The sequence below is a fragment of the Natrix helvetica genome (assembly GCF_964273705.1).
Source record: "Natrix helvetica genome assembly, chromosome: 4".
NCBI lineage: Eukaryota > Metazoa > Chordata > Lepidosauria > Squamata > Natricidae > Natrix > Natrix helvetica.
In genome coordinates, this window is record NC_138550.1 from 14,997,471 (window position 1) to 15,022,594 (window position 25,124).

A 25,124-nucleotide genomic window follows, 5' to 3' on the forward strand; every position below is an offset into this window, starting at 1 on the left:
AATTCTCCTTGGCAACATGTTAAAATACAGTTGATGACTGAGAGCAGTAGGCTCTTATGATTGATTGTGTTGGCATGCCACATTCACTGGTTGAGGGCCTGAACCGTGATGAATACCAAGTCAAACTAAAAATAACTTATACAAACTCTTCCCCACTTGGGGCGGGCGTGATGGCTCCGTGATTAAGACACTGGGCTTGCCGGCTGGAAAGCTGACAGCCCAGGTTCGAGACCCGAGTGTGGCGTGACGGGGCGAGCTCCTGATCCTTGCTCCAGCTCCTGCCAACCTAGCAGTTTGAAAGCATGCAAATGCAAGTAGATAAATAGGTACCATTTCAGTGGAAAACTAAGAGAACTCCATGGTGTCATGCTGGCTATATGATCACGGAAACGTCTTCAGACAGTGCTGGCTCAATGGCCCTTGAAACGGATGAGCTCTATCCCCTACAATCGGCAACAACTAGCAAAGTAAAATCCCCAGTGACTCCCTGACCTTTACCTTATTATCCTCACTTACGTGTTTGATCTTATGTCCATATTCCCCAAAACAAAAGAAAAATGTAAAAACTTTCTTTGACCAAAATGCAGATTTAATTGATTAACCATTAATACACACTTGTATTTTTTTCAAATTTAAAATTAATTGGATGAAAGGTTTTTCTATAAGTTAGCAATAGCACTTAGACTTATATACCGCTTCATAGTGCTTTTACAGCCCTCTCTAAGCGGTTTAGAGTCAGCCTATTGCCCCCAACAACCTGGGTCCTCATTTTACCAACCTCGGAAGGATGGAAGGCTGAGTCCACCTTGAGCCTGGTGAGATTCAAACTGCCAAATTGCAGGCAGCCAGCAGGCAGCAGAAGTAGCCTGCAGTACTGCATTCTATCCACTTCTAAGTCACCACAGCTCATAAGTTAGATCAGGGGTGTCCAAACTTGGCAACTTAAGTCCACAAGTCTTAAAGTTGCCAAGTTTGGACACCCCTGAGTTAGATGATAACTACACATTTGTGAAGAGTGCAAGTCACTGATTATCTGGAAATGTTTCTGAATTTAAATAATGTTCATGTAAACGCCAAGGTAAATATTTTGATCACCTTTTTTTAAAAACAATAAAAATTGTTGCGTAACATTTTAAAAAATGATTAATAGGAGAAAATGTTGAAAGATGGTGTCTATGTATTATGGAAAGGAAATCTTACTGTTTGACTGCTTGTGACTGTCCTTTTTATGCTAGAAACATTGGGTTTTGTTTCCCATAATTCAGCTAGTTAGCAAAATAAGCCACGGAAGGCTTTTAAACTATGTGTGAAGTCTACCTTACAGAAATAAATCTACCCATTGAAAAGGCAAGGAAATGTTTGCAAATGCTGTTTGCCTTTCGAGAGTTGGTAATAGCCTGCTTTCTTTCCCTCTGTGAATGGATGTCAAGTACAGTTCAGCCTGACATTTCATCTTTTCTAATTCGTTGTCATGACATGAAACTCTCTACTCCCAACATTTTCTCTTGAATGGTCTGGATTCATTTCTTGGATTCTAAAACGGAACACTTACGGCTGTCTTCCTTACGCCTCCTCAGCATAGATGGATAAGTTTTTACAAAAGTAAAACTAGTGGGCCTGGTTTTAAGAAAGTTAAATGTCTCAAGTCTAATGCTGAGCTTTTGATTTCTCTACATTGGTCTTTTTTTTTTCCTTTTGGTGGGCTTTCTGTGAAGCTCTCTCTCTGCATGGTGCATGATAGGTTTTGAAGGGAATCTAGTATTGGAAATGAGGATCCCAGACATGTCATATATTTGATTTTATTTTCAAAGCGTGCCCCTCCCCTTTTGCCTTGTAGCTTTCTTTCTCCTGATTATTGCACCTCATTCTAAATTAATTGATATCTAATTGATACTTAGGGGGACAAAGTGGCTCAGTGGCTAAGACCCTGAGTTTGTCGATCAGAAAGGTTGGCAGTTCGAATCCCTAGTGCCGCGTAACAGAGTGAGCTCCCATTACTTGTCCCAGCTTCTGCCAACCTAGCAGTTCAAAAGCACGTAAAAATGCAATTAGAAAAATAGCGACCACTTTGGTGTGAAGGTAACAGTGTTCCGTGCGCCTTCGGCATTTAGTCATGCCGGCCGCATGACCACGGAGACATCTTCAGACAGCACTTGCTCTTCGGCTTTGAAAGGGAGACGAGTACCTCCCCCTAGAGTCGGGAACAACTAGCACACATAAGGAGAACCATTACCTTTATCTTTAAAGTTCCATTCCAATGCAGAAGAAAAATTATACAACATAATAGAATAAAATATCCTACCCTGGTTAATATAAAAACCACATTATCTCCCAGATCCCCATTGAGGTCCAGAGATTCAGGTTAGAGGAGGAATTTTTTAAAGGCAACAATGAATAAATAATGGATTGAAGGAAAATGTTTTGAGTTGGTCTGATTTCTAAGTTGGCCTCTCTCTCCCAGAAACTGGGAACATTGTTAATAAAACGTCTCCATTCAGTTAGATCAGTATTTCTCAGTCTCTGCCATTTTAAAATATATGTATTTCAACTCCCAGAATTCTTGAGCGTGCTGGCTGAGGAATTCTGAGAATTGAAGGTCTTAAAGTAGCTGAAATTAACCAACATTGTGTTAAGCAATACCCTTCTATTGTCCTTCTTTTGTTCTGATGGGGGGGAAGGGGGAAGTCTGCCAAATCATTAAGGATGGAATTATGGGTGTCGTTGCTAGTTGAATTCATTGCATCGTATAAAATGGCTTACCTTTTAGCTTTTAAAAAAAACCTATTTTCTATTCAACACCTTGTCTTTAACACTTCAAAAGCAAAAACAGAAGCATAAGACAACTTTGTTCTAAATTGTATGAACGATGGTCTAAATGTCAACTGGTTTCCTTCTGGTTGAACTCAACTAGTGGTGACATCACAAGCATGCCCCATTGTTTTCATGATAATAGATGAAAGGGATTTCTTTTTTAGTCTACATCACGGGGGTCAAACTTACCACGTCATGTGGCTGTCATGTGACATTTCATAACGGTTTTCCCATTTGCGGAGCTGGGGTGGGTGTGGCCTGCACGTGATGCATCCAGCTCATGGGCCGCCATTTTGACCCTCTCGGTCTACATCTGTAGTTCTCTCTGCTGATGATAGGATGTAATGATAATGAGGAATGCTTTTTCTTTAATGCTGATTATCTACCGTAAAACAAAACGCCATTTGATTTCTCATCATTATTATTATATAAGCCTCATCAATAATGCAGTGGTTTTGATAGCAATGAATTTGGCTTTCTGGTTTGCTTGCTGAATAATGGACGTTATTTTTGGTCTTTTCTCTTGATAGCATTCCTAAATGAAGCTGGTTTTAATTTTGTAAGAAAATGCATTCATGCAGTGGAAACAAGAGGTATGTATTAAACTGTTGATGTAATTTAAAACATTGCAATTAAACCAAGCAATTTAAATAACTAAGTAATTAACGCTACAATTAAATTAATCACTTCTTACCCTTTGGGGACTGCTGAGCATATATAAAACTTCTCAGTTTGAACAAAATGGCTGCCTTGAGGGGATTGCAGATTTGACTATTGTCAAAGTGTCAGAACTTGTAGCTGTAGCTTATTGCAAAATACTAATTGTACCCATGATATTAACTACCAACTATCATCCTGCCTGTGCTTTTTTTCTTTTCGTTTCTTTTAGGAAACCTTTAAACACGATCTATTGTAGTTCTCTATAATTGTTATTCCTATTTAATGAAAGCAATGCATAACTTGCATTTCACCTTTGCAATGCCCGCTCTTAAAAATATTAGGCTGCTTTTATCAGGGGGTTCACTCAGTAAAAACCCTAAATTAATCTAAAATTGTGGGCCTTTGGTCTTCAGTGGTGTTATGTCATTACTTAATCATCCTCTTTGGGCTTCCTGGAGTCTCTTCACTCACCATATGTTAGTTGACTGATTTAAACATGATTCCAAGAAGAAAGACATTGAACTCTGCAATGCTATACAAGACTGGCTTTTCAAACCATTAAGCCATTAATGAACTTCTGGTTCATTGTATTGACTTATTAATTCAATCCTCACTTTTATATCGCCACCTTGCAAGGGACTTTGCTGGTCATCTAATCCAACCCACTCCCCAAGCAGGAAACCCTACATCTGCCTCTACATAGGATCAAACTCACAACCTCCTGATTGTGAGGCGGGAGCGCCACCTCTAGGCCACAGCAGCAGGTGCAGTTTGCTGCAGTTAATTATAATCTGCATGATGATAAAAATAATCTACATGATGGAGATTTTTCTGAAAGCCAGACATAGGGATGTATAGTTTCAGAGTATTGGCCATGTCTTTTTCCTTCTCCAATTTCTTTCTATCCATCTTCTTTCTATGCTAATTTTATCCCAATGATCCCCCGAGATTGGACTCAAAAACTGATTGACTCCAGATTGCTGAGAACATAGAGGCCATCACACTTCAATGGCCTTCTCATTCCTATTCTAATCTGGGACTTTTTTGTCATGTGACCATGTTGCAAAGAGTCATGGGGCTTACCTGTGGATATGGGAGGAAAATGTGCCTCATAAATGAACTCACAATATGGATTTGTGAGCATGCATCACAACAGTGGCAAGGTGACAAGGCAGATTACAGATTAACAGAGTTGGAAGGGACCTTGTAGGTCATCTAGTCCAACAACTCCCCCCCCCGCACAAGCAAGAGACCCTATACCATTTCTGACAAATGGCAGCCCAATCTCTTCTTGAAAGCCTCCACTGATGAAGCTCCCACAACTTCTAAAGCCAAGCTGTTCCATTGGTTGATTGTTCTCGCTGTCAGAAAATTCCTTCTTATTTCTAGGTTGAATCTCTCCTTGATCAGTTTCCATCCATTATTCCTTGTCTGGCCTCCAGGTGGCTTTGGAAAATAGCTTGACCCCCTCTTCTCTGTGGCAGCCCCTCAAATATTGGAACACTGCTATCCTGTCTCCCCTGGTCCTTCTCTTCACTAGACTAGCCATGCCCAGTTCCTGTAACCGTTCTTCATATGTTTTAGTCTCTAGTCCCCTAATCATCCTGGTTGCTCTTCTCTGCCCTTTTTCTAGAGTCTCAACATCTTTTTTATAGTGTGGTGACCAAAACTGGATGCAGCATTCTAGGTGTGGTCTCACTAGGGTTTTATAGAGTGGTATTAGTACATCACTTCATCGTGATTGTATCCCTCTGTTAACGCAATTTAGGATTGCATTGGCCTTTTTGGCTGCAGCTGCACACTGTTAGCTCATATTTAATTGCTTGTCTGCTAAGACTCCAAGATCCCTCTCACAGTCACTGCTATTAAGCCTGTTTTCACCCAGTCTATATGTGGACTTTTGGTTTTTCTTGCCTACTTTAATCTACTCTAAATTTCATTTTGTTAGATAGATCGATGTTTTAAGTGAACTGTAAATGTGGGTATTGAAGCATTCATAAAGTCTAACTACACCGTATTCTTGTTTATCTTTGAAGGTATCACAATATTGGGATTGTACCGGATAGGGGGTGTGAACTCCAAAGTACAGAAGCTGATGAATACCGTTTTCTGTAAGAATACTGAGATGTTTATTGTGCTTCAGTGTTTTATTGTGTGTTCCACTAGAATCTACTTCTATGCGCAAACAAAATAAGCTTGTGTTTATCCAAGAGTCCTGCTTATTGGACATGTTCTTAGGAAAGAAGGAGTTCAGGCGTTACCACCCATCTAATGTTTTTTAATGGTTAAATATTCCTTTTTCCAAATATATATCCTGGCTATATATGATTAGCATTAAATTTACAACTGAGTTTTATTCATTTGCTAGGATAATTGCATGATTTGTAAATACAGGTAGTCCTCGACTTACAACAGTCCATTTAGTGACCGTTCAAAGTTACAACAGCACTGAAACATCTGACTTGTGACCATTTTTCAGATTTACAACCTTTGCAGCGTCTCTATGAACATGGGATGAAAATTTGGATGCTTGGCAACTGGTTTATATATATGTCAGTTGTAGTGTCCCATGATCATGTGATCAGGGATGGGATTCAGACGGTTCGCATCGGTTTGGGTGAACCGGATGTTAATTTTGCATCTGGTTCACCGAACCGGTTGTTGCAAGGACTGACTCGCTCCATCCATCTTGCCCTGCTCCTCCCAGGAGTCTCCACGTGACCCGTTCCTCATGCCAGGTACAGGGCCCACATGGAGGCTGTGGGAGGGCGAAAAACCAGCATTCTGGAAGTTCAGAAATGGGCCTGTTTCCAGCTTCCGGAGGCCTCCAGAACCCAGGGGAGGTAGTTTTTGCCCTCCCGGAGGCTAGTAGAAAGTCTCTGGCGCCTGGGGAGGCCGAGTAGGCCATACCCCCAAGGCCATGCCCATGCCAACCAGGCAGAGAACCGATTGCTAAAAAATTTCAATCCCACCATTGCATGTGATCACTTTTCCTACCTTCTGACAAGCGAAGCCACTTAAACAACCAGATGATTCACTTAACAACTACGGCAAGAAAAATCGTAAAATGGGTCAAAATTTGCTTAACAAATATCTCACTTAAAAGCAGAAATCTTGGGCTCAGTTCAAAGGTGGGCTGCTCCCGGTTTTACTACCGGTTCACTTCATCGCATTGCTTGCACGTGCGTGCACAGTTGAATGCAAATTGCTCTTTGTGCATGCGCATAACAATTTACAGTGAACTGCGCACGTACGCACACAACTAAACAACATGCTGGCAGCGGCAACCAGGGAACCGGTTCGGGGGCATGGCCAGCCTGGGTCGCTGCTGGTTCTGTGACCCAGGCCAAAATACCACTACTGGTTTGGCAGAACCAGGCCAAATCGGGAGCAACCCGATTGCTGGCTCAGTTGTGGTCATAAGTTGAGGACTACCTGTACTGAAATCTTAACATAATGTTTCTACCTCTTATAACTGCTTTTTATCTTCAGTTTAATTTCAGCATTCTGATGAAACGTTATAAATAATACAATATAAAAAGACAACAACAATAATATACTTCGAGAGTCTATATAAAAAGATTTGCAATGTTAAACTGAAATTTAAGAACATTATGACACCCTAATAACCAAAAACAGAGTACTATATCTACAACCTTTGTAATTTAAGGAATTGCATTGTTATTATGCAAAATAAAACATATAAAATAGCCTTTTTAACCACACGAGTCAGTTTGGAATCCTTTTAAGTTATGATTTATTTTTATTTTTGGGAAATCATCAAAATTGTTAAATAATTCATAGAGTGCATTTTACCGTAAAATCGCATTATATTAATCAGTATTTCTATATTGTGAAGATTGTACCCCAATTAATACATGTTACCATTTCTGGTAGCAAAATTCCTATTCTGCTTATCATTTTGGTTCATAGTATTTGAAAAACGTTTTGGAGATAATTTTTGGAAACGATATGACAACCTTCATTCATTCGTTCATTCATGTTCTCCAAGATATATAAAGTAACATAGCTCAAGAGATTATGAGCAAATTAAATTTCTTTTTATTAGCTGCCAGATATATTACAGCAAATTATGGGGGAACTATTTATTTCAGATTATCCTAACTTCTAAAATGGTTCCTTACATTTCCAATAAAAACGAGAGTGATTCAGTAATCAGATTTAAAAGCAAGCACGAATTTTTAATCTTTTGAAATGCTGGGACATTTTGGCATTTCTGCAAGACAATCAAACAGCGGCAGAGAATTGCCAGTCACACTGCCAACAACTGTAGAGTTGGCAATAGAGAAGGTGCATAAAAGTTCTTCCAAGTTAGGTTGTAGCTCCTCTGGTCCATCATTTTATATCACACAGTGGCCAACTGAACGGAAATGGGAAGTTGGACTGGAGAGCAAAAGCCTCATTCACTCTTGCTTCCCAGAAACCGCTATTTAAGCCATTCTTAATAATAATAATAATAATAATAATAATATTTATTTCTTAGCCGCACCCTCTCCCGAAGGACTCGGGGCGGCGTACAATGAAACATATGAAATAAATATGTGGACAAAACAAACATATAACAGAGACATAAACCGAGACACACACAAGGAGGAGGTCGGCTGATAAATAAAAACAATTAAAATACAGTATTTAAAAACCCCTAGATTAATTAAATATAATTAAAATACCCAGTTAAAAACCTGTCAGGAGCGATATGGTTAGATCAAAGTTGAGCCAGGCCAGCTGCTTGGAATAGGTGGGTCTTAAGCTTAATACGAAAGGAGCAGAGGTCAGAGGTATTCCTAATATCCGGAGGGAGGTCATTCCACAGGGCTGGGCCCGCCACAGAGAAGGCTCTACTCCTAGGCGCTGCCCCCCGACACTGTCTAGTGGACGGCACCTGGAGGAGGCCCTCTCTGTGCGAGCGGATTGGTGAGGTGAGGTGAGTTCCTACCGGTTCGGCTGAGTAAGTCGTAACTCGGCCGCCCACGCCCCTGAACCGGTTCTATCGGCAGTGCCATAGGTGCCGCCATCTTGTTTTTTGCTTCTGCGCATGCGCAGATGCAATTTTTCACTACTGCGCATGCGTGCATCAAGCTCGCACGCGCCAGGACCATACACGCGCCCCCGATGCACATCCCTGAGCAAACCGCCAGTAAAAGAATCCGGAAGCCACCCCTGCTTCCTACGATTTAGAAAATAATAAAACCAGTCACCAACACTATTAATAGCCATTGATAGCCTCATCTTTCATGAACTCTCCTAAAGATTGAAATTGATAACCGTTCATTGTAACTGCTGGCAGCAAATGCCAGAGTTTGTCTCATGAGTCAGTTCAGTATAACCTTGCCTCTCCTCTGCTTTCAGACACTGACCTTGTGTTCTAACGTTGTAAAGGGGGGAAGGATTTCTGTCCATGTTGTCTGTGTCACAGATGAACATCCCCTTAGCCTCCTTTATTTGAGCTATAGAGCTATATAGGCCAGTTGCAGGTGGTACACCCCAGTAGGGGCGTACCAGAGCCTGCCCGGAGTACCGGATACCGTTCCAGTACGGTGCTCCGAAGGGCCCACCCGCCCACCCTAGCTCCTTACCGGTCTTTTAAGTCTTCGGTGCTTCCATGCACGCACATGTGGACGCCACCGGGACCCACCACTGCTATAGAGCCACCAATAGCACGTAGACTTATATACCACTTCACAGTGCTTTACAGTACTCTCTAAGCGGTTTTACAGAGTCAGCCTATTGCCCCCAACAATTTTGGGTCCTCGTTTTACCCACCTCGGAAGGACAGAAGGCTGAGTTGACCTTGAGCCCGGTGAGATTTAAACTGCCAAATTGCAGTCAGCCAGCAGTCAGCAGAACTAGCCTGCAGTACTGCGCTCTTAACCACTGCGCCACCGTGGCTCACCAATGTTCTTGCAGTGAATGGGCACATCCTCATTGACTCCCACAAGATGCAGCAAGCCTTCTCTTCCCACACTCATCTCATCCATGTGTGCACATAGACCAGGCATGTGAGTGTACAACCGAATATCCAAGCAGATATTCCCATTCAGAGATGAGTCCTCCTAGTTTTGGGTCCTCCATGAGCTGACCATACCAAGGTCAGTAGGGGAAGAATAGCCACTGTGTATTATTGATACATTAGCAGTAGCTAGTATCACTCTCCTGGAGGTAGATGTATCAGACTGGGGCTGCTTCTGCTATAGAGTCTGTTTGGTGTCTGGCACCAGCCCTCACAGGGTTCCTTGACTTTGTCGTTGGGCTTCTTATGCTAGGGTTCAATTTCTGTGCTCCAGACCCAAATCACAAACAGTTCACGGGCATGTCGCAAATTACCTTGGCCATACTCATGGTTTTCACTTCAGAGGAGATGGGATATGAATTAGATATGGAGCGCAATCAGAGGTGGGCTGCTGCCGGTTCGGACCGGTTCAAGCGAACTGGTAGTTCCGACTGCCCCCCACCCCAGCGCTATCCCTTCCTATATATATATCACTTTCTGGCTCGCCCATGCAGCCCAGCTGATTTCCGCACCTCACCTGCTCAGTTCACCGCGGCTACCCGAAGTGGTGTGCTGGAAGCCGCGTGCAGGAAATCGCCTTGTGTTTGAAGCCACGTGCAAGCGCGGAGGTGTGCACACAAGTGAAGCAAGAATGTGTGCGCGTGCTCACAATTTCGGTTCTGCACTAGGCAAACCAGTTGTTAAATCATGCCCACCTCTGAGGACAACATCACCTTTATCATGGTCAGATGACTTCCTGGTCTAACTGCAAATAATGCTTAGAATTTCAGAGTCCCATGAAAGTTTCTGGTGACCACTCTTAACAGGGATCTGTGTGTGAAATCCTGTCCCATTGTATTGTGTCCCAGATATTATGGTTGTGGTTCCCTTCTTTGGAAAGAAAGAGTATAGAAATATTTTCAGCAAGGAATCCATACCATTAGTTGAGCTGTGTCGAAACAACTGTTTTGTAGAGTTTGTCATATACCACTTGTTTTTCCCCAATGATATAAGTTGTTAATATTGAATTGTCAACTGTATTGAATATTTCAATATGTACAGATTTTCATGGCTTCAAGTGATGACAATACTAGCAGGGGTACCTAAAATTCCACTGGGAAATGGATTCATCCAGTTTCTCTCTCTTTTTAATAGCTCCTAAATCTCCTCCTGATATGGACATTGATTTAGAAATTTGGGACAATAAAACTATAACAAGTGGACTAAAGAACTACCTCAGGTAAGCATAAGCCATGTGCAATTCCAGCCTCTTGTGGCAGGTGCGTGTCAGTATCTCTGACTTTTTTTGTTATTTTGGCTTATTTTTGGTGCATTGTGAATCTTTCCATTTTAAATGGATTTCTTCTTAGTTGATATCTAATGCTTACAACACTGGGTAATAAATTTCTTTAACTAGTTAATTCATTTATTCAAAACTGCTGCAGTATGGTTCACTGATTGGCTATTAGAATCACATAAAACAAATACAACTTATCTCGTTTGTTTAATAAATCCAGTAATGTAGGCAGCTGCATTGGCAAGGAATGGGGGGAAATGAAGGTACATGTTTATTCAGAAAGCAGATTAGTTTTAAATCCAGTCTTGCATTCCAGAGAACCTAATGTTGAATTCATTTGAACTCTCCAAATATTGGAGTATTTTGACTGTGAATCTACTGAGACAGTTGTTAAGAGCGCAGACATTCAGAGGGACTATTAGAGTAAGCTGATAGGATTTCAGGTTGCAAAGCTATCACAATTACTTCTCCATTGTTTTGGAATAACTGGTGATTGGAGTGGTATTTTTGATAGGATCAGCCAAGGGTTTGACTCTAAGTATCTCTCTTTGAATATTCTTAGATGTTTAACACTAATCAAGGGGAAATTTTGTTGTTGTTGTTAGTTGCGAGTCATGGACCCCATGGATAACGTTCCTCCAGGCCTTCCTGTCCTCTAGCATCCTCGAGTCCATTTAAGCTTGCGCCTACTGCTTCAGTGACTCCATCCAACCACCTCATTCTCTGTCGTCCCCTTCTTCTTTTGCCTTCAATCTTTCCCAGCATTAGGCTCTTCTCCAGCGAGTCCTTCCTTCTCATTAGGTGGCCAAAGTATTTGAGTTTCCTCTTCAGGATCTGGCCTTCTAAAGAGCAGTCAGGATTGATCTCCTCTAGGACTGACTGGTTGGATCACCTTGCAGTCCAAAGAACTCGCAGGAGTCTTCTCCAGCACCATAGTTCAAAGGTCTCAATTCTTTGGCGCTCAGCCTTTCTTATGATCTAGCTTTCACAGCCATACATTGCAACTGGGAAAACCATTGCCTTTACTACACACACTTTTGTTGGCAGGGTGATGTCTCTGCTTTTTAGTATGCTGTCTAGATTTTCCATAGCTTTCCTCCCCAGGAGCAAGCGTCTTTTAATTTATTGGCTAGGGGGAAATTCCAACGGTGTATCCAAAATAAAGAGGCAGATTTAATTTAGTTAAGGATGCTGCACCTTCTTTTGAATCTAAGTAAACTTCCTTCTTCTTCCCATAATTTAATGAAATCATAGAAGATAGCCTGTTGCAGCACCAAGCTAACATTGGTCAATGTCTAAACAAGCAAAGCAGTCAAATCCATTTAGGACTTGATGAGAAATCACTAGAAATCTGAAATCTGTAGGTTAAACAAAACAAGGCAGTAATAAATCATTACTGTGCTCTGGCCAGGAAAATGTTATGAAATCAAGGAACCAAACTTGATGTGAGAAGATCTTTACCTTTGAGAACTATGAATGATTTAGTCACAAAGTTTTGTCTCCTATGCTTCCATGATCATTTACTTCCTCCATGTAACATCCTCTAAAGATCATACAGCTGAAAAAGAGCAAAGCTCTTGTAGCCCAACTCACCTGGAGGTCACCAGCTTGGAAAAGGCTGCAGTGTCAGGAAGCTTTATTTATCATCTCTCCTTCCAGCTGTGCGACTATTTAAGACTTCAGTAGTACTATCCATAACTCATAGCCATGCGAGTTTAGAATGGAGCTAAAGCAAGTGTCTGCTTTGGAATGAAATGCGAAAATCTTCCAAATACTACATTCAGCCTCTTTCTTTCACTATTTTTCCCCTCAGGTGTCTTGCAGAGCCACTGATGACCTTCAAGTTACACAAGGATTTCATCATTGCTGTTAGTAAGTGAAAAAAAAAGAATGATAATCCTGGAATTGGGGGAGAGAGGGAGGGAGGTGTGTGTATCCACATACAGTACACACACACACACACACAGAGTGCATTTAGAAAGTAATCAGACACCCTTTCAATTTTATTATGCTGTTTTCACTTTGTCATTATGAGGTATTGAGTGTAGATTAATGAGAGAAAAGTGAATTTTAACAACTATAGTCTGTCTATCTATCTATCATCTATCTATCTATCTATCTATCTATCTATCTATCTATCTATCTATCTATCTATCTATCTATCTTATCTATCTAGGCTATATTGCCAAAGGTATTCACTCACAACTGATTCTGATTATGTCGATGGGTGAGTGAATACTTTTGGCAATATAGTGTATATTTATATATTAGTATACTATATATATTAGTTTATGCCACAGCAACCTAAGTCTATAAAGAAATCTGGTTCCTTATTTACTGTGTTTCTTGTAATAGTCGATATAAACGGATGGATGTTGGCATTTTGTTATATTTCAATTTTCCTAACAACTAGGCAGTGAACAATACAGTGGGCCTACCCCAGTAGTTCTCTTATATGTCCTTGTATTTTTATTTTTATTTAAAAGGGAAAGGGCCATTGAAGGCTCAATTTTCTAAACAAACACACCTTTCTGTATTTGTGACTTTTTAAGTGAGATCTCTCAGGGGATACTTGTAGATATTCCCAGATTGCTGTGGAATTAGGACACTCCCCCTCATCAATGGCCTAACACAGATTTTATGCTGGAAGCCATTTAGATGCAAGTGATTGAATGGAGCAGGAATCCAACTTGAATAAAGTTAAAACTGGGCATAAAGATATGTGGGAAGTGGGAGGTGAGTTCAGCAGTTTCATCTATGTGTCCCATTTGCAAATCACGTCTTCTTTGGTCCCATTTCTGCTGGTACCTTTTGATATTCATATGTCTATTTTATCCATTTCTATTTTAAGGATTCAATGCGCATTTTAAAACTTTCTATGTGGATGTGCGGTGAATAATCAGTAGTGTTTAGACGTCTGGTGATATATACTTTTGTCAGTTTTTGTTTGTTTAAAGAAATCTTCAAAGATATATTCTATTTTTGTTCCTGACAATAAGTAGCATGTGATATAGTGATGATGATTGAAATAGCAGAGATTTATATAGTATTTGTCACGTTCCGGCGTTCACGTTGCATATAGAGATTCAGTTTGTTTGGTGAAAAACTTTTATCTCTATCTAACAAACTAGGTGATAACCAGCACTAAATGACAATGATACAAAGGTAATCAAATCCAAGTCAGTTCTAACCAAGTTAACAACATCACCCATATATATATACCATTACCCCACCCAGCTCCACCCACAACTCCACCCAGATGACACCCACCATCACCAATCACCATGACCCACACCTTCAGCCACACCCCCACTCAGTGTCATCCTAGCCTCTTTCCTGGTTAGCCGCATCCGAGCAAAGAGTTACATCAGAGGAGGCAGTTGCACCCGAGTAGAAGAGTTACATCAGAGTAGGCAGTTGCACCCGGGTAGAAGAGCCACATGCAGCTACAGGCTCAATCGACATCAGAGAGGCAACATCAATGTGGCAGCGTTGCATGGTGGGCATGGTGATGGACAGGGTCCCCCTGGATGGCAGCCTGAGGGCTGACAGTATTCTTAAAATTGGAAGGAATCTTAAAGATCATCTTAATCAATGCCTTCCTCAGCATGATCCATTAGTTAGAACAGGGATGTCAAACTCGCGATGACACGTTGTCATCACATGACATAGCTCAACTTTTCCCCCCCCCTTTGCTAAACCGGGGGTGGGCGTGGCCAGCCTATGACGCATCCGGCCCACAGGCCGAAAGTTTCACACCCCTGAGCTAGAACATCTCAGCCAGGATGACCCCCAGCTTCTGTTTGAAAGCACTTTAGTACAGGAGAACTCATTGGGTCATTTTTATTGTTACTATCTCGTTAATAGAATCTGATGATCAGAATTACAGAGTGGAAGCAGTCCATGCCCTTGTCCACAAATTGCCAGAGAAAAACCGGGAGATGCTGGACATCCTGATAAAGCATTTGGTCAAGTAAGAATTGCTTTTTATGGGGGTTATTTATAATCATGGGAGGAAAAAAAGGAGTTTTAGTGCCGCTGCCTTCAATCACATCCCAAAACAACAGTTAAACCCAGTGGTGGGATTCAGCCAGTTCACACCTGTTTGGGAGAAGCAGTTGTTAACTTTCTAAGCTGTTCGGAGAAATGGTTGTTGGAAGAAATCTCCTTTTGTTTTTTTCCACTTTACAGGGCTAATCCTGTAAGGAAGGCAGGAAGGAAACATTCTGGTGATGTTTCTAGCCTAATCTTTATTTCCCTGCTTACAGAAACTGCCTCTCCGGTTAATTCTTATTACATTGTAACAGCTAAAGTGAAGCGCCCATCGGCTTGAGTGACATGGTCACATGACCACCAAGCCATGCCTACCAAGGTGGTCATTAGGGCACAGAACCGGTTGTTAAATTATTTGAATCCCGCCACTGGTTAAACCGTATGAAATTATAAGTACTCACGACTGGAAATGTATTTATTAACTAACGCCCCCTGGAGGTTCCCAGTGCAATGTTGAATTCATTCCATGATCTTTTCATCTAATTTTTTTCTGGCAAAAGATTCTGTTGAAGGTTGTTCCAAGCTGACTGGACCATTTTCCTTTTCATATATTTCTGAAAAAAATAGTAACTTAAAATGTCAGATATGTCTCTTGTTCCTGATGCTATTTAGGTGGTCACCTTGCTGTATGTTTGAAACGTCTTGCGTGTGTGTTGGTGTTTAAAAACTCTTTAATTTTTTTAATTTTTCAAGAGCGTCACTTAAAGAACATCTGGAAATCTGTTATAGATCTACCGTTGATGCTCGTAACCATTTCTTGGTAGAATGAAATCATGGAACATAAAGGAGTCAGTTCTGCCTTAAATTAACTCTCAAATGGATTTCAATTTACAGTCCCTACATTTAACTCTATATAAATACGTGTGTGGTTAACATGTGTGTTCCTTGGAAATGTTCAGCCATAAGCAATGTTATTCAGTCATTGGATTCACACATTCCATTTCTCTTCCCATGACTATGTCTGTTTGGCAGCCAAATACAATAAAAGACCCAACTGAAATTGTTAGAGTACCTCACTGGGTGATTTTAAGCCAGTTGCTCTCACTCTACATCACACGTACTGTTGTGGGGGGGAAATGGGAAGAAACGATTATAAAAAAATCCCTTTAGATTTTGGCATAATGGATAGAGTATTAATCACCATCATCTTGTCTTCATCTGATTCTAGTGTACTGTAATATAATCTAAAGAAATGCTATATATAATATATGCTTTCATGAATTCTTGTCATATGTTACTTTGATAAAATATTAGATTGGCATTCCACAAATAAGAGTTAAAAATTGTGGTGTCATTTGTTGATAAAAGGATTACTAATCAGATCTAATATTTTATCTGTTCAAAATTTGACCATTCCACCTTTATAATGATGAAAAACTAAAGATTGTTAATATTTAAAATTTTATCTGGAAATATATAGCACAATAAAAGTAGACTTTCGGGAAATTGATATTTTCTTTAATGCAATAACATACATTTTCTTCTCTTATTATTTTGGCCTATTTATATTCATTGTCCCAAAATAAAACCATTACAATAATGTTTCTATCTCATTAGTATTATGAAAAAGCTATTTTCTAAAATTTCTTCAAGAAACTGAGCCTTGGTTCCCATTTCAAAAATTTATGTCCAATTTATTACTTGTCAGCCTCACTTTTGTTATCTAAAAGATTTAATTTGTCACTAAGGTAACCTAAGCTTTCCATGTTAAGATAATAAATTACAGTAATATGGAAACTGACCTCAGTATTACCTCAGTTTTAACTTCAATTACTCAATATTCTTTTATTAGTAAAGATTTGAAAATCTTTATAGGGCATTCTAGTTGCATACATAGTTATGTGGCTGCTTTAGACAATATGAAGCCATAAAATATTCCAACTTTAAATATTGTATTCAGTAATATGTAATAGGGTTAGTTATGAAATTTGGAACCCCTTTAATATGAAGAAGACAATCACCAAGGACAGCACCCTGTGTCAATTGTGTCCAATGTTATGTGTAGGACAACTTCTGAGATATGAACTCCACAATGAGTCCATATGACAAATGTTACTGCCCCAGTCTATTCCCTCAGGAAAGTAAGACTCATGACTGTATTTAGCTGAAGCAAAGGAACTTTTACTGAAAGAAACTGGTGTTCCCGCTTAAAATACAAAACTATTCTTTCATTTCCCACTCCCTTTCCCCATGACCAGTCCCTCGACCAGCCAATGTGATGCTAGTAAAATGTTTTGAGAAACTCTGAGGTATCAAACTGGTAACATTCTATTCTCACAGCAAACGGCCTTGAAGATCCTGTAAGTACTGGTTTCCAGCAAAAACGTCATAAATCCCAGTCATGTGACTGCAGGACACTGCAAGTGACCATAAATATGGTCCAGCACCCAAAATGCTATCTTACATCCAGAGGAAGCCAGATGTTGGAACTTCAAATCTAGTTCATAAGTAACTTTTTCAGGATCCATCGTAACTTTAAACAGTTGATAAGCAATCAGTCATAAGTCAAGGTCCACCCATAGTCTAAAACAAACTTTTATAAATTTCTGGCCTTTTACGGATTGTATAAAATGACAAATTCTGCTTGGTGTGCCTTTTCATGTCATGCTACAAAGTGTTGGTGTTTGGAACTGGATTGTGTGAATCGATTTGAATTAGTTAAACCATTGGTGGCAATTCATTGAATAGAAGTCCGTTATCATTTTGGAACAAATGATATTTATATATTCTGATTTCAGTTAAGCCCTGTCAGCTACATTTGTTTGTGATTCTTCTTGCTGGGGGGGGGGGGGAGTTAAAATAATTTCTACTTCACACATAAAAGAAAGTGTTATATTGGATTTATATTTATTGGGAAGAAACCTGTTCTTTAGAGGCAGTCTACATAAAATATACATATTGCTTGGTATTTGTGTTAATCTGTAGAAATTCCGTAACAAAACAGCTCGGGAGGAAAACGACAATTAACCAAATATGTTAAATATTTGAAACTCTGCTTAAAATATGTAGGATGTTTAAATCATTTAAATATTTGAATTATTAACTAGGAAAGCCTGTTTCCAAAATTTCTACATGAATATATTCTTCACCAAAGGGCAAATAGTTCCTGTCTTTCCAACGTACGTTATCAAAACAAATTATAAATGTTACTTAACATATACATAAATGGAGTGTCCAGTTATATTGAGTGGAAATGCAAAGCTAATTACATGATGCCTAAAGTCTATCTTTTTTTAAAAAAAAATGTTTGTTTTCAGAGTATCATTACATAGTCAGCAGAATCTCATGACGGTCTCCAATCTTGGAGTCATTTTTGGTCCCACGCTGATGAGAGCACAGGAGGAAACAGTGGCGGCTATGATGAACATCAAGTTTCAGAATATTGTGGTTGAGATTCTCATTGAGCATTATGAGAAGGTAGAATGTCGTGACTTTTACTGAAATCTACGGTGAAAAGAAATATGAAATACAACTCATTATATTACTTTAATAACGCGGAATATAAATGTCTTGGGTTTTTTAATGAATAGTGAATAAACGGACTGAATAAACCAGTGATGGTTAACCTTTTCGGCACTGTGTGCCGAAACTGGAGCGTGCACCGGAGAGCCGAAACCCGGAAGAGAGCAGCTGGCCAGTGTGCATGCGCTTGGCATCCAGCTGCTCTTCCGGATTCTGTCACACGTGTGCTGGCCAGCTGCTCTCTTCCAGGTTCCGGTGCCCGCATGCACGCTGGCCAGCTGGTCTTTGCACGAAGACCAGCTGACCGGCACGTATGTGCATGCCGGAACCTGGAAGAGAGCAGCTGGCTATTGTGCATGTGCGCTGGACCAGCTGGCCGGCACGTAAGTGCGTGCCGGAACCCAGAGGAGCAGCTGGTGATGGCACGCGTGCCGACAGAGGGCTTTGTGTCGCCATAACAGGCTTGTACAGTGCTGGTGGGGGGGGCAAAAACTAGCAAAAAAGGCCCATTTTTCACTCATTTTAGCCCTCCCCAGCCACCAGGAGCACTCTGGAAGCCTCCTAAAGGCTGTGCATGGCCATTTTTGCAAAGGGAGTGGGGTTTCGGGAGGCCAAAAATGCTGTATTCAGTGTATAAGACGCACCCAGATTTTCACCCTTTTTTTGAGGGAAAAAAAGTGCTTGTTATACTGAGAAAAATATAGTAATAATGAAGAGAAGCAAACTAGAAGTAAGGAGAAATTTCCTGACAGTGAGAACAGTTAATCAGTGGAAACAGCTTGCCTCCAGAAGTTGTGGGTGCTTTAACACCAGAGGCTTGTAGAAAGAGATTGGACATTTGTTTGAAATTGATGGTGAACCTTTTCAGCACTGAGTGCCCAAACTGGAACGGGTGTGCATGTGCACGCTTGCACACATCGGACCACCAGAAACCCAAAGACCAGCTGGCCAGCGCGTGCATGCTGGTTTTCTGCCATTTTGGGGACTGTTTTCAGCCATTTTTTGGCCCTCTGGCACCCATGAAGACCAGCTGGCCACTTTGGCGCCTGCAAAGAAAAACGGTCCGAAAACTACCCCAAAAGTGCCCCTTTTTTGGCTGTCTTTCGGGCCGTTTTCAGGCACTCCGGCACCCGTGAAGACCAGCTGCCAGGCATGCTAGAAACCAGAACAACAGCTGGCGATGGTGCACGTGCCTACAGAGAGGACTCTGCGTGTCACCTCTGGCACATGTGCCATAGGCTCGCCATCACGGGTATAGGACTTAGAAGACCTCCAAGGTCCCTTCCAACTCTGTCATTCTATTATTCTGCAGTTGTTAGATTATATTGAAGAATTTAACGTGGTACTCAAATTGTACAGAAAAACTTCTACTGGAAGCAGATGGCTCACGATCTCTTAGCCTGAGCAAATGCAAGTATTGCCAAAGATTCTCAACAATATCGATGTTTGCTTTTATTGATAGATATTCCACACGGCCCCAGATCCCAATATTCCTCTTCGGCAGCCACAATCCAGATCAAGCTCAAGAAGGACAAGAGCAATCTGTCTCTCCACAGGTACTCGCAAGCCCAAAGGACGATATACTCCATGTCTAGCAGATCCAGATAGTAAGTGCATTTGATTCTATTAGCACTGTCTGGTTTCTCACAGTTGATTATAAACGGGTGGTAATAATTGTATTGCTCTGAGCACGAGGGCTGCTTCTCAGCTAAGCACTTTATGCCGTTCACATGGTACCCAGGTATCTGCACTTTTTCATTTGGGGCTTTTCTTATTTAACATATTTATATCTCACTAGCTGATATGGGATATTTACTTATTACATTCCTGTATTAGACAGGAGTGGCGATATCAAGTGGCAACATAAGTGCTCAATGGGCTGTCCTCCCTCCTTCCATAAACATTGCCGCAATTCCTGAAGAGGCGATGGCAAGAGCAACCTCTCCCTGAGCCCTGATTTTGGCGACAATTAAATTAGTTAAAGACATTTTCCCTGTGCCCCCAGAAGCGTAATTTCTAATGTTGGATTTTCCCCCTTACCAGAGGGATTCCCCTTGTGGAGTACTCTGATGCCGTTACCATGGCAACTCCACTGTGAATCCATTTTAGGACAGTACAGTAGAAGCCATGTTAAGGCTCAACAGGCTGTATCTTAACAGAACACCCCCCCCAGGGGTGTTAGGGGTGTCTTACCCTCACAGTATTTGTTTCCAGAGAGTAAGTCACCTGTGTACCAAAGTTTGGTTGAAATTGCTCAAGGCGTTCCAGAGATATGCTGGAACATGCGCACACACACACACAAACACACACACACACACACACCAATGGTGGGATTCAAATAATTTAACAACTGGTTCTCTGCCCTAATGGCCAGTTGGGAAGGCGTGGCTCTGTGGTCATGTGACTGGGTGGGTGCGGCCAACTCAATATCACTCAGGTCGATGGGTGCTTCGCCTTGGCTGTTACAATGTAGTAAGGGTTAACCGGAGAGGCAGTTTCTGTAAGCAGGGCAATAAAGATTAGGCTAGAAACAACACCAGAATGTTTCCTTCCTGTTTTCCTTACAGGATTAGCCCTGCAAAGTGGAAAAAAACAAAAGGAGATTTCTTCCAACAACCGGTTCTCTCAACTGCTTAGAAAGTTAATAATCGGTTCTCTAGAATAGGTGCGAACTGGCTGAATCCCACCACACATACACCCACGTTTTTATAGAGAGAGATTTACATTGGAAGTTTTATTTATTTCTTGTTCCTTTGTTTCATCTAAAATGTTTCACTGTTTTTTTTATAACCTCCCTCCCCAACAAAATCTAGATATGCTGAGGCAGAATTAGCTGTCTTAATTGTACACAAACAGAATCTTTCCGACTCAACCAAAGATATAGAAGGGATCATAGGGTATAGTCCAAAGGCACATGATGCAATTTTGGGGTTTGATAATTTTCTGACCAAAATACTTCCTGGAAGTTTATTTATATTGCTCTGCGCTTCATGATGGAAAAATCCCAATACAGATAGTCCTTGACTTGCAACAGTTTGTTTAGTGACTGTTCGAAGTTACAATGGCACTGAGGAAAGTGACTTATGACCATTTTTCACACTTACGACCGTTGCAGCATCCCCTTGGACACGTGATCAAAATTCAGACGCTTAGCAACTGACACATATTTATGACGGTTGCAATGTCCTGGGGTCATGTGACCCCCTTTTGCCACCTTTAGACAAGCAAAGTCAAAGGGGGAAGCCAGATTCACTTAACAACTGGGTTACTCACTCATCAACTGCAGTAGTTCACTTAACAACTGAGGGACAAAAAGTCATAAAATGGGGCATGGCTCAACAAACGTCTCACTTAGCAACAGAACTTTTGGGCTCCATTGTGGTCGTAAGTCGCAGACTATCTGTATATATAAATGTAACATGAGTGCTCAAGAGCAATTTAAATTACACTGGTATATGAAAGGCAAATGTTTTTTTTAGCCATTTATAACATCAAATTCCAGTGGTATGATTTACAAAAGACTTGAAAAATAGGATTTCAAATATTCTGATGCTTGTCTAGATTTGTTCAATTGACTATTGAAAGCTCCAAGGAGACATTTTTTGACTTTGGGACCTTCGTCTGGCATAGAATACTAGTACTGGCATTAGTATTTAGACTTATATATCACTTCGCAGTGCTTTACAGCCCTCTCTAAGCAGTTTACAGACCCAGCATATTGCCCCCAACAATCTGGCTCCTCATTTTACCGACCTTGGACGGATGGAAGGCTGAGTCGACCTTGAGCTGGTCAGAGTCGAATTTCTGGAATGAGCAGTGAATTAACCTACAATACTGCATTCTAACCACCGCACCACCACAGCTCTCACAGATCATATAGCCCAAGGGTGTCAAACTTGATTTCATTGAGGGCTGCATCAGGGTTGTGTTTGACCTCGGGGGGACGAGGTGGGCATGGTGAGCTTGACGTCACTTGTGTCTGGGGCACCTGTGGTGGCCCGAGCGCTCTACCAGCGAAATCGGGCTTCTGAGCTCTGTTTTTAGCTGTGGTGGCCTCCTGCAACCCTCTGCCAGCAAAAACATAGTTCTCCCAAGTTCTGTTTTCGCTGTCAGAGGGTTGCAGAAGCCCTTGCAGCCAAAAACGGAGCTCTGGAGCCCATTTTCACTGGCAGAGGCACCACAGCCGGTCCTTCACTGTTTCCAGGGCGGCCCTGTGGGCTAGATGTAAGCACCCTGCGGGCCGTATCCGGCCCCCGGGCCTTGAGTTTGACACCCCTGGTATAGCTATAAGCCATTTTCTTATATGGTCACACTCAAGATGTTCATATTAATGCATTCTTGGGCCATCATTAATCTGTATGGGCTTTCCTACCCTTGTGCAGAAACATGAAGTAAATATGGTTCTGGTAAAGGTTAAAGTCAATTTAGATCATATTGTATTTCTGTGTATATTAGTTAATCACAATTAGTGCTGTTTTCCTCCCAGCGGAAAACAAAGAAATTTGAGAAATGTGGGGTCCTTGTGTTGTAGCCTGCAGGTGGAACTGGCACCAGATTCGGACAGTGAGGAAGTTGGGGTGGAACCTGGGCCAGTCCTGGAGTCTGGGGAAGGCTCTGATGAGGGCTCTGTGTCAGAGGCAGAGAAGGGGCCAGAGCCATATGCCAGTTACCAGCTGCCTTCAAAGCTAGACATCAGTGAAGCAGACGAAGAGCTGGAGCGTGTTCCCAGTGTGCGCATGAGCAGAGTTGCCAGACGAAGGGAACAGCTAAAGAACAGGGGTCGACTTGGGAGTAAAGCCATAGGTGGATGATGAATGGCCTCTCCCAGAGGAAATAAAAGAGGAGTGAAAGGGGAGTGGAGTTTGCAGGAGACAATTAATTCGCTTAATTGACTTGTTACTCTCTGGGACTCCTTGCCAGGTTTTGCAGATATCGTCCTGGCAGCTCTCCAAGCCAGATAAGGTCTGTGACTATAAATCCTCCCTTGAAAGACTTTGCAGGATGTGAATGAGCAGAATTCACAGTCAATTAATAAAAGGGGTTTTTGTCGGGACAAGGAGTTTGCTGCATGCTCTTGGGAAGCCTAGGTCAGAACACCTTGATGCTCTCTGAGCTGACATTTCATTACTAACCCAAGTAACATCATCAGTGCTGGCTAAATTTGAGAAGTGCCATTTATTGTTTTCATCCCTTTCTCTCAACTTTTCTACCTTCCAGGTGATTCATACAGTAGCAGCCCAGACAGCACTCCTATGGGCAGCATAGAATCCCTGTCCTCTCACTCTTCAGAACAGAACAGCACTACGAAACCTGCGTCTTCTCAGTCCAGGGAAAAAACTGGGGTGGTTCCGTGGATTGCATCATCGTCCCCATCTTCCAATGGACCTAAAAATCCAGGGCTTTGGACCACCAGTCCTGAATCCTCCTCAAAGGAGGATGCAGCAAAAACAGATGTGGAATCTGACTGTCAAAGTGTCACCTCTGTTACTGGACCAGACAATGTGACTTCACCAGGAGACCCAACCAAAAGGGGGTTGTACATTCTCTCCGGAATGAAGAGGTCATCAGCTTTGTCTTTAAGGTCTATCCCTTCTGCGGAAGGTAATCTTTGAATTATCCATTGCTTTACTGTCAATAAGTTAATTAATAGTTTGAACATATCTATTTTCATGTATATTTCAACATTGCAATTACATAATATCGGTACCTTGGTTAGCAAGACAGATGGCATATAAATTGAATCAATCAATCAATCAATGAGCATAAAATTGGGAATAGTTGCTGGCTGTGCTTGGAGGCAAAAGGGACGCGGTGGCTAAGACGCTCAGCTTGTCGATCAGAAAGGTCGGCGGTTCAAATCCCTAGTGCCGCATAACGGAGTGAGCTCCCGTTACTTGTCCCAGCTTCTGGCAACCCGAACAAGGCAACAGTATTCCACGGCGTTTAGTCATGCCGGCCACATGACCACGGAGACGTCTTTGGACAGCACGACCCTTTGGCTTTGAAACGGAGATGAGCACGCCCCCCCTAGAGTCGGGAACGACTAGCACAAGGGGAACCTTTACCTTTTACCTTACCTTGGTCAGCAAGCTGAAAGGCATATTGAATGAATGAATGAATGAACGAGCGAGCATAAAATTGGGAATATTTGCTGGCTATGCTTAAAGGCAATCAGACACGTAATATTGAGTTTTTACTACCTGGGATGACAAATCTTATATGAAAGAGTTTTTAATTAAGTGCTAAAACAACGCAGTGCTTGCAAATTTAATATTTGGGAGGTATTTCAAAAACCATTATACAACTTAATTACAAGGTATGTAAGATTTCAATTCTGATTGCTGTTTTATTTTATTAAGTTTTAATGTTGTTTCATAGTAGTGGTTGTAATTTTTCTTTCATTTATTTTTGCATACCCCCACCCCCACCCCTAGAGTTACGTGGTATGAATATAAAGCCATATAAAAGCTTAAATAACCCAAAGCAGGCATCCGCAAGATATTGTCGCTGAGATGATGTTAAAATGACGGGATTATTGTGCCAATGATCTAAAAATACTGCAATTTCTATACATTTTTAGAGAGAAAATAGATGAGATAATAAAGGAATGTTTTAATTAAATAAGAGAAAATGGGAAGTCCACACCTAGAGTCCTTTTAATTCCTTTTCAAATTATGAGTCCCTTCCAATTTTAAAGGAACAGACTTCAGAAATACTGATGTTCCCTTTGTCTTGTGCAAATATTTTTATCTCATTCTTTTTACTACAATACTAAATCTCTCCCCTTCATTGACAAATATCAATTTGTTTAATTGTTACACAACAGTTTAA

The 25,124-nt window shown here is 41.3% G+C and overlaps 1 protein-coding gene across 2 annotated transcripts in view; it reads left to right on the top strand.

Moving 5' to 3' along the window:
- The window catches only part of ARHGAP42 (Rho GTPase activating protein 42), a 177,918-nt gene that overhangs the window by 142,900 nt on the left and 9,894 nt on the right, over window positions 1-25,124 (top strand). For both annotated transcript variants that reach the window (XM_081951231.1, XM_081951232.1), the window contains exons 13-20: window positions 3,342-3,404; window positions 5,508-5,582; window positions 10,637-10,721; window positions 12,592-12,650; window positions 14,646-14,751; window positions 18,089-18,248; window positions 19,756-19,900; window positions 23,511-23,894. In XM_081951231.1, coding sequence (XP_081807357.1) covers window positions 3,342-3,404; window positions 5,508-5,582; window positions 10,637-10,721; window positions 12,592-12,650; window positions 14,646-14,751; window positions 18,089-18,248; window positions 19,756-19,900; window positions 23,511-23,894 — 1,077 coding nt within the window. The remainder of the gene's footprint in view (window positions 1-3,341; window positions 3,405-5,507; window positions 5,583-10,636; window positions 10,722-12,591; window positions 12,651-14,645; window positions 14,752-18,088; window positions 18,249-19,755; window positions 19,901-23,510; window positions 23,895-25,124) is intronic.